The 15,305-nt window shown below is 48.7% G+C and overlaps 1 protein-coding gene and 1 pseudogene across 1 annotated transcript in view; both read left to right on the forward strand.

The window, feature by feature from the left end:
* The first annotated feature begins 251 nt into the window (after positions 1–251).
* The window catches only part of DDX17 (DEAD-box helicase 17), a 182,741-nt gene continuing 167,687 nt past the window's right edge, over positions 252–15,305 (forward strand). Inside the window, exon 1 of the mRNA XM_063940483.1 lies at positions 252–479. Coding sequence (XP_063796553.1) covers positions 445–479 — 35 coding nt within the window. The 5' untranslated portion in view covers positions 252–444. The remainder of the gene's footprint in view (positions 480–15,305) is intronic.
* On the forward strand, positions 5,620–5,738 carry LOC134958920 (5S ribosomal RNA; annotated as a pseudogene).

Consider the following 15,305-nt stretch of genomic DNA (forward strand, 5'->3'; position numbering starts at 1 on the left):
GACTAGCGGCTGTACTGTAATATCAGATTCCTTCCAGCAACACTTGTGACTTGTTGTTTGACTTCATCTTGAGACCTGAAGCCGACACAATTCAAAACAATACAGCGAACTATGTCACACGGGGGCTGGTTCCTATTCTTTGACTCATCTACGTGCTTCTCTGCTGGTGCGTCTATGCAGATGAATGGTGCTTTACGTTACGTAAACAGCGTAGAGCACCATTTCAAGTAATCGAGTACAACGGAAGAAGACGACGGCGGCCATTTTGTGCTGGCGCTTTAGTTTGGAGACGTCAGGTGTCCTGCTGTCCGCGTCTTTTTTTATTATATATCTTAATTAGGACACAGAAGGCTTAATTCTGAACTGAAACTTTGCTGCATCCGATATTGACGTATTGTTGCAAACCCAAACATCGTTTGGACCCTTCTACGCAGCGACGACAAGATGAGAGGAAGTTTTATGGCTCGGGACCGTGGCGGGTGAGACTACTGTATTACTGTTATTGTATTTGTCTTAAAATACAAATGCATGGTAATTTGGGGTTGCTATAGTTTGCGGCTAACAAAATTTTGTTGCTTCTAGACTGTACTTATAGAAGTCCAGTGACCCGGCCGTATAAAACAAGACCTCTTGTGACGTGGTCAGGAAATGTGGCTCTGTAGTTTACCGAGTGGTCAGCACCACAGGATATTTAGGACATAAGTGGACGTAGTATTTGCACATGTTGTTTGACCGATGAGGATCCCACACAAATCGGAATATGTGGTTTTGTTCACATACATGTATTTTATTTTTTGAGATATTTGGCCTATCTGTTATGAATTTTCTCTGTACTGCGCTACGCAGTATGTTGGTGCCAGGAAAGAGGATCCTGATAATACGCAGAAGTGAGATAGGGTGCTTAGTGGTGAGTTCCCATAGGGCTTTGGAGGACTGGCGTTGGTTTACAAAATCTAAAAGGTCAATACAGGTTGAGTTTCCCATATCCAAAGTGCGGAATATTACGAAATACAGATTTTTTTTTTTTAGCGTGACTGAGATAGTGACACCTTTGCTTTCAAATGGTTTAATGCACAAAATTATTACAAATATTGAATGAAATTATTTTTGGCCATGTGTATAAGGTGTGTACAAACAAATGCATCGTTTAGACTTTGATTCCATCAAAGTTGTGTTTTAGACTTTGATCTCATCCCCAAGATAACTCATTATGGTATGCAAATATTCCAAAATACTGAAAACTTAGATATCCAAAATACTTCTGATTTCAAGCATTTTGGATATGGGAGACTCCACCTGCACTTATACCCCTTTGGTTGGTTCTATATCGGAGGGGCTGAAGGGACCTTGTGACGTATTGAGGGGAGGAGCTACGTCACCAGGGGGAGGAGCTACGGGCGAACAGGGTACCCGAAAAGTACCCTCGCGGGCTCGCTTCGCTCGCCACGCTTCGGGCACGGTGGCTCCGCTCCGCTCACCACCTAATTACTAAAGGTAATAGTTGGTGGCGTGGATAGTAGAGGAACTATCCCGCTGGCCTAGCTCCTCCCCCTTGCGTCGTAACTCCTCCCCCTTACGGAAAAGGTCCCTTAGCCCACTTGATTCTAGCATCTACCATACCCCTTTCACACCGCACAGATAACCCGGTATCGACCCAGCATATTGCTGTGTCGACACGGGTCAGTGTGCGGTGTGAAAGCGCCAAGGCCGAATTCCTGGGTCGCCTGACCCGATAATTCAACCCGGGTTATAAGCCGTGTTATACCCGAGTTGAATACCGGGTCAGTGGCTGCATAAACGGATTCCCGGGGTCGCACCCGTTTTCTAGATAGGGAGAGGCGGCACGGAGATGAGCTTATCTCCCTGCGCCGCCCCCACTGCCGGCTCCGCCCCCTTCCTCCGTATGGCAACTGACCCGGCATATTGCCGGGTCTGGAAGCCAGCAAAAGGTGTAGGAGAGTCTCCAATGCCGGATTCCACCTGGGAAGGACCCGTTTCCAATTCCTGGGTGGGATCCGGCATTGGAGATGTGAAAGGGGTATTAGTTAACAGTACTGCCTCACAGCACTGAGGTCTTGAGTTCGATTCCCACCCAGGCCTTAGCTGTGGAGTTTTATGGTATGATCTCCCTGGATTTCTTCTGACAGTTGGAAAACATAGATGTGGGTTAATTGGATACTGTCAGAAAATTCTAGTGTGTACATGTGGTAGGGGATACTGGGGGAATATTGGCCAACAGTTACTTACTTGGTATTAGCAGCATTTTCTGGGTAGGGATGGGCATTGGTGGGTTAATCATCGATGGTCGCCATTGGTGCTTAATCTCGATGGTATAAACCCATTCACATTCACATCGATGGTCATCCCTATGCTTTGGATTAGTAAATCGCCTGGGGAGGGGGTTCGTCGGGAGGGCGGTACTAGGCTCTTTACCCCGCAATAAGCAGGGAGCAAAAAAGAACATAGGCTCTCTACCATCGGTAATGTGTAATCATCGATGGCCATCCCGGCACTTCCAGTGTAAACCTCCGAAGAGTGGTGGTTCTGATGGTTGTTGTTTTTTTTTCTTCCCCCTTGTCCCTAATCTCCGCCATCCGCAGGGCCTGACTCTCTGAGGTATCCAACTTTCTCTTACGTCCTAGGGGATACTGGGAATCCATTTAGTACCAAGGGGTATAGACGGGTCCTCTAGGAGCTTGGGCACTTTAAGAATTTGATAGTGTGCGCTGGCTCCTCCCTCTATGACCCTCCTACCAGACTCTGTTTAGAAAATCTGCCTGGAGCAGCCGGTCACGTCTCTGGAATCTCCTGAAGAGTGTTCTGCATTTATTTTCTCTGTTATTTTCAGGCAGGACTGGGTGGCACCAACCTGTCTGCTTTGTGGGACTTAGAGGGGGGAACGGCCCAACCTCTCTCAGGGTTAATGGTGCCGTTCCCCACTGACAGGACAGTAGCTCCTGAGGGAACTATTCGCAAGCCCCACCACGACGAGCATACATTCCCGCAGCAGGCCGCCACCCCTAACAGAGCCAGAAGGCTGTTGAGTACTATGCCGGCGTCTCGGTTAGCGGGTCGCCAGCCATTATGGCGGCATGAGGGTACGGAGACGCACGGCTTCTGAACGGGACGGACTGCGTCTCCCGCTGTGTAAGGATACGGACGCCGAACATCAGACACAGTACCCACACTGGCAACACTCCATAAAAGGAGGGGACTCCTGTGAACATACCTGTTTGTGAAACGTACATAAGGACGTTTCCTGGTCCGCCCACTCCGGAAGTCGGACTCCACACGGTGGCTGTTCGCTCCAGCTCCGACACCAGAGTTAGACGTGCTGCTGCACGCTCTACCATCGCTCGCCATGGCCACAGTTATAGTATCCCTCTACCATACAGCGGGGATTAGACGCCACACAGATCATATCAGCAGGGGGCACTGGGTCGTTTGGCCCACTACCTCAGGTAGAAGCGCTGCGGTGTGCTTAGTCATTGCCAGCTACGGCCATGGGCAGAGATTTCCTACCATCAGGCGGGGACCCAGACGCTACACAGATTATCCTGGCGGGTGAACGGGATCTGTAATGTACAGACATCCGCGCCTTATTCCCCTTACCGCTGGATGTTATACACTCCTTTAATTTAATCAGTGATCGCACTAAGCCGGAAAAAAAGTGGGTCCCAGGGACCCCTCACTTTTACAAATTGGGGTCCTTCCTGTCCTTTTCTGGGTCCCATCGGAATGAAGGTTCTTGGTAATCTTATTAATGATTCAAATATAAAAGCACACGACTTGATTTGGACACTACAAAAGTGTTGTGAGGGGTGTAACAATGCTGCTGGGCTGTGTAGCATACAGGACACTCTGCACCAGAGGTGTAACTAGACATATTGGCGCCCTTTGGCAGAAAGTTAATTTTCTCCCCCTCCCATATTCGAAAACATGGAGGCTTCGTGAGTAAGGGACGTGGCCACATAGTGCCAATTCACAATGCACCAGGTAGAACCTCCTATACACATTGTACCAGGCAGACCACATTATACATATTGCACCAGGTAGACCCTCCTATGCACATTGCGCCAGGCAGAGCACGTTATACCCACTGCGCCAGGTAGAGCACGTTATACCCACTGCGCCAGGTAGAGCACGTTATACCCACTGCGCCAGGTAGAGCACTTAGACACCCCGGGAATCCCCCACAGCAAGTCCAGCCACCACCTGCTTGTGTTACCGCCTCTCACCGGCCCCGCTGCATAATACGTGACACTCAGTCTCTCATGTGGCCATACCATGACCCCCGTGGGAACCCGGCAGCCGTGTTTACAGCCAGTCAAGCCACATACCTGCTGACATCCACTGCAGTAACACTTAGCACTCACTCACCCACTGCGGCGGCTTTAACATGATTCACTGTCCCCCTGCACCGTGGAAAACAGCAAGAGTCCAGCGGCAGCCACCATCCCAGTCCCCTTCAGACGCTGCAGGAACCCCCCACAACAAGCCCAGCCACCACCTGTGACACTCTCAGACGTCGTGGCTACTCACTCACCCAGCCGCCGCGGCTATAACATCATCACCCCTCGACCCAAATGCACAGTAGTTTTTCACAGGTGAATATGCCTTCATTTAGTGCATCCACAGACTCGCGGCGCAGGGACCCTCCCAGTTTGGAGATCTGAGTCACTGGTCCTCAAAAGTGGGTAAAATACGCGCCCTGGTGCGTTTTTGTGATCACTGTTTAATGACTTCACCATTTTTCTACTGGCAGCACAATCCAATTTTAGGCTTTGTGAATCAGTAGATGGTGTACATCAGGGTCATTTCATTACTAAAGTGGAAATCTAAGTGTTTCTGCTCAGAGATACAATTGTTGCAATATTCGGAGACACAATTGTTGCAGCATAAGATAATAAGACACATAGTAACTGTGCATTAATCCTGAAAGTTCTATCAGAATCCATACAACAAGCCCCAGTTATACAATAACCCTGGAACATTGTATATATTTCTGTCCTGGTGCTGGATATTTCTATGGAGTAATAACTTTTTTGAAATATGTTCTGTGTCTAAAGGAATCCTTATAGCATCAGCACATGAAGCACCACATATTGTTATTGAATTTGCCTCTTATTCCAACAGATAAAATAGTGATGTTTGTGTCATGATAATGAGAATTCTTCTGAGGTCAGAATGTTATCATATTTTTCCATATAATAGAGAATATCTTAATTGTGCATGTGATGGTGATGATACTAAAAAAGCCTCTGGAATAATAACGGTGATATTGAAGTGCAGTTAGGTTATAAAATACTATATGATATACATGTGAGACCTTATATACTTTCATTTCATTACTCACTAAATTTCTGTACTCATCAGTGATCCAGAGTAGGTGTCCATTTTGGGTGGCCCTAGGACACACCTCTGTTTAACACTGAAAGCTGTTCCTATGTTTGCTTACTTCCATCCTTTCTTACTGGCATTTACCTTTTTTTGAAGTTTTATTTTTTATTTTTAATTCACATGTACTTGTTTGAGATTACTGTTAATATCTGTCTTTTTCTCATTTCAATACTGCGCTTATTCATGAACTCTCATCAATGATTCTTTGAGTGATTCATATCCTACAACCATACCACAGTGAATCTGCCCAATCTCGTTCGATCTTGGAAGCAATAAAATTGATGGGCCTGGCCAGTACCATGGAGGGGACTCCGTGGGAATGCCAGGTGTTGTAGGGTTTATCACGAAGTGGCAAACAAAGTCTAAAGTTGATGGCAGAATCACAACCTGTATTAATCTCTCTTCCTCAACTTGGTCCACAACTCTCCTTATACAATACCATACCTACAACTGCTTCAATTTCTGATTAGGTATATTTGTGTATAAAATAAGAGATGATATATACGTAAATTCCAGAGTTCATGATCAATCTCTACATATAGATTTAAGTTTTTGGTGCTTTTTAAACTGATTACGACATCTGCAGCTAATGGGGGGGGGGGCAACCTCTTGAAGGGTTAATGGTCCCGTTCCCCGCTGACAGGACACTGAGCTCCTGAGGGAACTATTCGCAAGCCCCACCACGGCGAGCGTACATTCCCGTAGCACGCCGCCACCCCTAACAGAGCCAGAAGAATGAAGAGTGGTGAGTACTGAGCCGGCGTCCTGGCTAGCGGGGCGCCGGCCATTATGGCGGCATGAGGGTACGGAGACGCATTGCTTCTACACGGGGCGGAATGAGTCTCCTAACACAGTACACAACTGCGTCCACGTACACTGTACACAGTACCCATACTGGCACAACAGCCTTAAAACGGTTTTCTCAGTTTTAAGCCCCAGATTCCTTAGCCAGTATAAAAAAAAGCGAGAAGACCGCGCGCCATTGATGTGGCGGGGCTTCACTATGAAGGGTCCAGCAGCTCACCAGTGCCATTTTTCCTCTGCGGTGGAAACAGACGCTGACAGAACAGGGACGCGCAGCTCCTCCAGTGTGACTCCAGATTACCTCAGCGGTACCAGGGGGTCATAGCAGGGGGGGAGTGACTATTAGTGTACTAAGTCCCCTATCAGGTTACTTAGTCTGCGACCCAGCTAAGCTTGGCATTAGCGATAAGGGCGCAGTGGGGGTTGGCTCCAAACAACTGTGTCTTCCTGAAGGGCTCTTTGTGGGTTAATTGTGCTTAACCTTTCCTGTGTGTGTGTGTGTGTGTGTGTGAGCTGTCACATTTACATTATGTCAGGCAAAGTGAGTGTCTCTTGTACTGCAGAGTGTTCCTCTTCACCTGGGGGCTCACTACAGGGTACTCAGGATTCACAGACTAGCGGGGCTGAACCGGAATGGGTTAATTCTCTTAAGGATCTCAACTCAGGTCAGACAGGGAGGAGGGGGAGGTGTACTCAGATGGGGGGGGGGGGGGGGGGGGGAGATACAGAGGCTATCAGAGATGTTCTGCATATTCCTGATAAGGTGTCGGAGGAGTGTGAGGAATCTTATTTTCGTGTCGAAAAGTCCTCAGTTCCTTTTCCTGTGTCAGATGAATTGAATACCCTGTTTGAAGAACCATGGGTTATTCCTGATAAGTTTCAGATCCCTAAAAGGTTACTCATCTTTTCCTCTGGAGGATAGGAAAAAATGGGAAACTTCACCGATAGTGGATGCATCAGTCTCTAGGCTGTCACGTAAAATTGTATTGCCTGTTCCTGGTGCAGCCTCCCTGATAGACACTGCTGGTCGTAAAATTGAGACTACACTCAAATCATTGTACACAGCTGCTGGGGTGGCCCAAAGAACCACTATTGCATGTGCGTGGATCACTAAAGCCATTGCTAAATGGTCAGGTAACCTATTGAGGGGTTAGATTCCTTAACTAGGGGGGATGTTGTCTTACTCCTGCAGCATATACAGGAATCTGCAAACTTTATGGTGGAATACATAAAGGAAATAGGCGTGCTTAACGCACGCACCACTGCTATGGCAGTGTCGGCACGCAGGGGCTTGTGGCTACGCCAGTGGACTGCTGGCTCGGACTCCAGGAAAGGTGTGGAAGGCCTACCGTTCACAGGAGAGGCCTTGTTTGGAGATGAATTAGACAAATGCAACTCCACAGCTACTGCGGGTAAGTCTACGTATCTTCCTTCCACAGCACCCCCACCAAGAAGACTTATTCAGCTTCTAAGTTACAGTCCTTTCGGATGGCCAAGTTCAAGGGCAAATCCAGAGGTGTCTCTACGTCCTCCAGCGGCGCAAGAGGTAAACCACACAAACCAGCAACAGCAGGTACTCGGGAACAGAGCTCAGGCTCGGCTTCCTCAAAGACTTCAGCATGATGGTGATAGTCATGCCTGCTTTTGGCTAACATACAGAGATGCGGGACGCCGTATTTCTGCCCAGGTTACCTACCACAGGAACTTTAATACAAAGTCCGATAGGACAAGGACACTTCAATTTGAAGCAGTTATAGACTTGCCAGCAAAAGGACTATAATTTTGTATTATTTACCATATATATACATACATACATTTTTTTTTTTTTTTTGTTCTTATAATTTTCTTGCATTTTTTTTGGACTTACTATCAAGTCACTTCCCCACTGCATCTGAGTGCCACTTTTTGTAAACGGACAAGTATTCCATATGTCTGAAATTTCAATTGATTATTCTTAATTAAAAATTTGTCTAAATTAGAAGCAACACAACAAGTTTATTTTCTATCAAACGCATCCATCATACACCGAGGGGTTGAGCGCAGTTAGGTGATGCACCTATTGGTTACTCGTTAATATTATAGGGGATTAGGACACCCTTTGAACTAGCAGCACACCCCAAACACATACTCTAACACCGCAGTGCGCAGATTACCCATCCGATTAATACTAAACAAGGGGTACTATTCCAGTTTGTTCATAGTACCGAAACCGGACGGTTCGGTAAGACCAATTCTGAACCTCAAGTCTTTGAACCCGTACTTACGAGTGTTCAAATTCAAGATGGAGTTTCTGAGAGCGGTGATCTCAGGTCTGGAGGAGGGGGAATTGCTAGTGTCTCTGGATATCAAGGATGCGTACCTTCATATTCCGATCTGGCCGCCTCATCAGGCTTATCTCAGGTTTGCACTACAGGACTGTCGCTACCAGTTCCAGGCCCTACCATTTGGTCTGTCCACGGCACCGAGGATGTTCACCAAGGTGATGGCAGAGATGATGTTTCTACTCTGCAAGCAGGGAGTGAACATAATGCCGTACCTGGACGATCTCCTTATTAAAAGCGCCGTCCAGGGAGAGGTTGCTAAACAGCATTGCTCTCTCTACTAAACTCCAGGATCACGGGTGGATTCTAAACCTTCCGTAATCTCACCTAGAGCCAACACGGAGGCTCCCGTTCCTGGGAATGATACTGGACACTGGTCGATGGTTCGCGATGTCCTGAAGCCAACCCGGGTGTCGGTGCATTCGCCTTCTGAGGAAAATGGTGGCCTCTTACGAGGCACTTTAATACGGAAGGTTTCACGCAAGACCCTTCCAGCTCGATCTGTTGGACAAATGGTCCGGATCGCATCTTCACATGCACCAGACGATCCGTCTGTCGCCAAAGGCCATGATCTCCTTTCTGTGGTGGCTACAGTCTTCTCACCTCATCGCAGGATGGAGGTTCGGAATTCAGTACTGGATTCTGTTAACCACAGACGCAAGCCTAAGAGGTTGGGGAGCAGTCAGGGGTTGCAGTTTCAGGGAAGATGGTCAAGTCAGGAAGTCATCTTTCCAATCAACATTCTGGAGCTCCGGGCCATATACAACGCCCTTCTGCAGGCCTCACATCTTCTTAAAGATCGGGCAATTCAGGTCCAGTCTGACAATGTAACGGCAGTAACGTACATAAACCGACAGGGCGGAACGAAAAGCAGAGCAGCAATGTCGGAGGTGTCAAGAATTCTGGGCAGAAAGAAACGCTGTGGCGTTGTCAGTGGTCTTCATTCCAAGAGTAGGCAACTGGGAAGCAGACTTCCTCAGCAGACACGACCTGCACTCGGGGGAGTGGGGCCTTCATCCGGAAGTGTTCAGGTGCTTGACAGGTCAATGGGGATACCCACAGATCGACACGATGGCCTCTCGTCTCAACAAGAAGCTCAGGCGGTATTGTTCCTGGTCAAGAGACCCACAGGCGGTGGCGATAGAAGCCCTGGCAACTCCATGGGTCTATCAGATGGTGAACATGTTTCCTGCACTTCCTCTGATCCCAAGAATTCTAAAACGAATAAAAAGGGAAAAGGTTCAAGCAATACTCATTGCTCCAGACTGGCCAAGAATAGCCTGGTATGCGGACCTTCTGGTGATGCTCCTCGTAGATCCGGGGCCTCTACCTCTTCGCGAGGATCTTCTGTAACAGGGCCCATTCGTCTATCAGACCTTATCGCGGCTACGTTTGACTGCATGGAAGTTGAATGGCTGATTTTAGCCAGGAGAGGGATCCCTAACAAGGTTATCCCGACTATGATCCAAGCCAGGAAGTGGGTAACGTCTAAGCATTACCATTGTATTTGGAAGAAATACGTCTCTTGGTGTGAGAGCAGACATTATTCTGTGGTAGAATTTCATCTGGGATGTTTCCTGCTTTTTCTGCAGGCAGGCGTGGATGTTGGCCTGCGTCTGGGCTCCATAACAGTCCAGATTTCGGCCTTGTCTATTTACTTTCAGAAACAATTGGCTTCTCTCCCTGAGGTCCAGAAGTTCTTGAAGGGTGTTTTGCACATACAACCTCCCATTGTGCCTCCCACGGCACCTTGGAATCTCAATCTGGTTCTGCACTTCCTCCAATCGGACTGGTTGGTTTGAACCGTTACAAGAGGTGGATGTTAAGTACCTTACGTGGAAGACTGTCCTACTGCTGGCCTTGGCTTCAGCAAGACATGTGTCTGAGCTAGGGGCGTTGTCTTACAAGAGCCCCTACTTAATTTTCTCTGACGTCCTAGTGGATGCTGGGGACTCCGTAAGGACCATGGGGAATAGCGGCTCCGCAGGAGACTGGGCACAGCTAAGAAAGATTTAGGACTACCTGGTGTGCACTGGCTCCTCCCACTATGACCCTCCTCCAGACCTCAGTTAGAATCCTGTGCCCGGCTGAGCTGGATACACACTAGGGGCTCTCCTGAGCTCCTAGAGAGAGAGAGAGAGAGTATATTTTAGGTTTTTTATTTTACAGTGAGATCTGCTGGCAATAGACTCACTGCAGCGAGGGACTAAGGGGAGAAGAAGCGAACCTACCTAACTGGTGGTAGTTTGGGCTTCTTAGGCTACTGGACACCATTAGCTCCAGAGGGATCGACCGCATGGAACCGGCCATTGATGTTCGGTCCCAGAGCCGCACCGCCGGCCCCCTTACAGAGCCAGAAGCAAGAAGAGACCGGAAAATCGGCGGCAGAAGACATCAGTCTTCACCAAGGTAGCGCACAGCACTGCAGCTGTGCGCCATTGCTCCTCATGCACACTTCACACTCCGGTCACTGAGGGTGCAGGGCGCTGGGGGGGGGGGGTGCCCTGAGCAGCAATAAAAACACCTTGGCTGGCAAATATATCACAATATATAGCCCCAGAGGCTATATATGTGATAAATAACCCCTGCCAGAATCCATTAAAAAGCGGGAGAAAAGTCAGCCGAAAAAGGGGCGGAGCTATCTCCCTCAGCACACTGGCGCCATTTCTCCCTCACAGCTCCGCTGGAAGGAAGCTCCCTGGCTCTCCCCTGCAGTCTACACTACAGAAAGGGTAAAAAAGAGAGGGGGGGCACTAAATTTAGGCGCAATATACATTTATAGCAGCTATAAGGGGATATAATTTAGTTAATCCCTGTATTATATAGCGCTCTGGTGTGTGCTGGCATACTCTCTCTGTCTCCCCAAAGGGCTTTGTGGTGTCCTCTCTCCTGTCAGAGCATTCCCTGTGTGTGTGTCGGTACGGTTGTGTCGACATGTTTGATGAGGAGGCTTATGTGGAGGAGGAGCAGGTGCCTATAAATGTGTTGTCACCCCCTGCGGGGCAGACACCTGAGTGGATGGACTTGTGGAAGGAATTACGCGAAAGTGTTGACTCCTTACATAAAAAATTTGACGACATGCCAAATGCGGGGCAGCCGGCTTCTCAGCCCGTGCCTGCCCAGACGTCTCAAAGGCCATCAGGGGCTCTAAAACGCCCGCTACCTCAGATGGCAGACACAGATGTCGACACGGATACTGATACCAGTGTCGACGACGAAGAGACTAATGTAATGTCCAATAGGGCCACTCGTTATATGATTGAGGAAATGAAAAATGTTTTACACATTTCTGATGTGACCCCAGGTACCACAAAAAAGGGTATTATGTTTGGGGAGAAAAAACTACCAGTAGTTTTTCCCCCTTCTGAAGAATTAAATGAAGTGTGTGAAGTAGCGTGGGCTTCCCCCGATAAAAAATTGGTAATTTCTAAAAAGTTACTAATGGCGTACACTTTCCCGCCAGAGGATAGGTCACGCTGGGAAACACCCCCTAGGGTGGATAAAGCGCTTACACGCTTATCAAAAAAGGTGGCACTACCGTCTCCGGATACGGCCGCCCTAAAGGAACCTGCTGATAGCCTTCAGGAGATGCTCCTGCTTTCTATTTATACGCACACAGGTATTATACGGAGACCAGCTATTGCTTCAGCATGGATGTGCAGTGCTGCAGCTGCGTGGTCGGATTCCCTGTCGGAAAACATTGACACCCTAGACAGGGACACTATATTGCTAAACATAGAGCATATTAAAGACGCTGTCTTATACATGAGAGATGCACAGAGGGATATTTGCCGGCTGGCATCAAAAATAAGTGCACTGTCCATTTCTGCCAGGAGAGGTTTATGGACTCGGCAGTGGACAGGTGATGCAGATTCTAAAAGGCACATGGAAGTTTTGCCTTATAAGGGTGAGGAGTTGTTCGGGGATGGTCCTTTGGACCTAGTTTCCACAGCAACAGCTGGGAAGTCAGCATTTTTACCACATGTCCCCTCACAACCAAAGAAAGCACCGTATTATCAGGTACAGTCCTTTCGTCCCCAAAAGAACAAGCGGGGTAGAGGCGCGTCCTTTCTGCCCAGAGGCAGAGGTAGGGGGAAAAAAAGCTGCAGCATACAGCCAGTTCCCAGGAACAAAAGTCCTCCCCCGCTTCTTCTGCTAAGTCCGCCGCATGACGCTGGGGCCCAACAGGCGGAGCCAGGTACGGTGGGGGTCCGTCTCAAAAACTTCAGCAATCAGTGGGCTCGCTCACAAGTAAATCCCTGGATCCTTCAAGTGGTATCTCAGGGGTATAGGCTGGAATTCGAGACATTTCCCCCCCGCCGTTTCCTCAAATCTGCCTTGCCAACGACTCCCTCAGACAGGGAGGCTGTGATAGAGGCAATTCACAAGCTGTATTCCCAGCAGGTGATAATCAAGGTGCCCCTACTTCAACAAGGACGGGGTTACTATTCCACAATGTTTGTGGTACCGAAACCGGACGGTTCGGTGAGACCCATTTTAAATTTAAAATCCTTGAACACATATATAAAAAAATTCAAGTTCAAGATGGAATCGCTCAGGGCGGTTATTGCAAGCCTGGAAGAGGGGGATTACATGGTATCTCTGGACATCAAGGATGCTTACCTGCATGTCCCCATTTACCATCCTCACCAGGAGTACCTCAGATTTGTGGTATAGGATTGTCCTTACCAATTCCAGACGTTGCCGTTCGGCCTGTCCACGGCACCGAGGGTATTTACCAAGGTAATGGCCGAACTGATGATACTCCTTCGAAAAAAGGGAGTTTTAATTATCCCATACTTGGACGATCTCCTGATAAAGGCGAGGTCCAGAGAGCAGTTGTTGGTCGGCGTAGCGCTATCTCAGGAGGTGCTACACCAGCACGGTTGGATTCTGAATATTCCAAAGTCACAGCTGGTTCCTGCGACACGTCTACTGTTCCTGGGGATGATTCTGGACACAGTCCAGAAAAAAGTGTTTCTCCCAGAGGAGAAAGCCAAGGAGCTGTCATCTCTAGTCAGAGGCCTCCTGAAACCGAAACAGGTGTCGGTACATCACTGCACGCGAGTCCTGGGAAAAATGGTAGCTTCCTACGAAGCAATTCCATTCGGCAGGTTCCATGCCAGAACTTTTCAGTGGGACCTGTTGGACCAGTGGTCCGGATCGCATCTCATCTTCAAATGCATCGGTTGATAACCCTGTCTCCAAGGACCAGGGTGTCTCTGCTGTGGTGGCTGCAGAGTGCTCATCTCAAAGAGGGCCGCAGATTCGGCATACAGGACTGGGTCCTGGTGACCACGGATGCCAGCCTTCGAGGCTGGGGGGCAGTCACACGGGAAAGAAACTTCCAAGGACTATGGTCAAGTCAGGAGACTTCCCTACACATAAATGTTCTGGAACTAAGGGCCATTTACAATGCCCTAAGTCAGGCAAAGCCCCTGCTTCAAAACAAGCCGGTTCTGATCCAGTCAGACAACATCACGGCAGTCGCCCATGTAAACAGACAGGGCGGCACGAGAAGCAGGACGGCGATGGCAGAAGCCACAAGGATTCTCCGATGGGCGGAAAATCACGTGTTAGCACTGTCAGCAGTGTTCATTCCGGGAGTGGACAACTGGGAAGCAGACTTCCTCAGCAGGCACGACCTCCACCCGGGAGAGTGGGGACTTCATCCAGAAGTCTTCCAAATGATTGTAAACCGTTGGGAAAGGCCACAGGTGGACATGATGGCGTCCCGCCTAAACAAAAAGCTACAAAAGTATTGCGCCAGGTCAAGAGACCTGCAGGCGATAGCTGTGGACGCTCTAGTGACACCGTGGGTGTACCGGTCGGTTTGTGTTCCCTCCTCTTCCTCTCATACTCAAGGTACTGAGGATAATACGGAGAAGAGGAGTAAGAACTATACTCATTGTTCCGGATTGGCCAAGAAGAGCTTGGTACCCGGAACTTCAAGAAATGATCTCAGAGGACCCATGGCCTCTACCGCTCAGACGAGACCTGCTGCTGCAGGGGCCCTGTCTGTTCCAAGACTTACCGCGGCTGCATTTGACGGCATGGCGGTTGAACACCGGATCCTGAAGGAAAAGGGCATTCCGGAGGAAGTCATTCCTACGCTGATTAAGGCTAGGAAAGAAGTAACCGCAAACCATTATCACCGCATATGGCGAAAATATGTTGCGTGGTGTGAGGCCAAGAAGGCCCCAACGGGGGAATTTCAGCTGGGTCGATTTCTGCACTTCCTACAGTCAGGGGTGACTATGGGCCTAAAACTGGGTACCATTAAGGTCCAGATTTCGGCTCTGTCGATTTTCTTCCAAAAAGAACTGGCTTCACTACCTGAAGTTCAGACATTTGCCAAGGTAGTGCTCCATATTCAGCCTCCTTTTGTGCCTCCAGTGGCACCGTGGGACCTCAACGTGGTGTTGGGTTTCCTATAGTCACATTGGTTTGAGCCACTTAAAACCGTGGATTTAAAATCTCACGTGGAAAGTGGTCATGCTTTTGGCCTTGGCTTCGGCTAGGCGTGTGTCGGAATTGGCGGCTTTATCATGTAAAAGCCCCTATTTGATTTTCCATATGGATAGGGCAGAATTCAGGACTCGTCCCCAGTTTCTTCCTAAGGTGGTATCAGCTTTTCACTTGAACCAACCTATCGTGGTGCCTGCGGCTACTAGGGACTTGGAGGACTCCAAGTTACTGGACGTAGTCAGGGCCTTGAAAATGTATGTTTCCAGGACGGCTGGAGTCAGAAAGACTGACTCGCTATTTATCCTGTATGCA

The sequence above is a fragment of the Pseudophryne corroboree genome, chromosome 9 (genome assembly GCF_028390025.1).
Source record: "Pseudophryne corroboree isolate aPseCor3 chromosome 9, aPseCor3.hap2, whole genome shotgun sequence".
Classification (NCBI taxonomy): Eukaryota; Metazoa; Chordata; class Amphibia; order Anura; family Myobatrachidae; genus Pseudophryne; species Pseudophryne corroboree.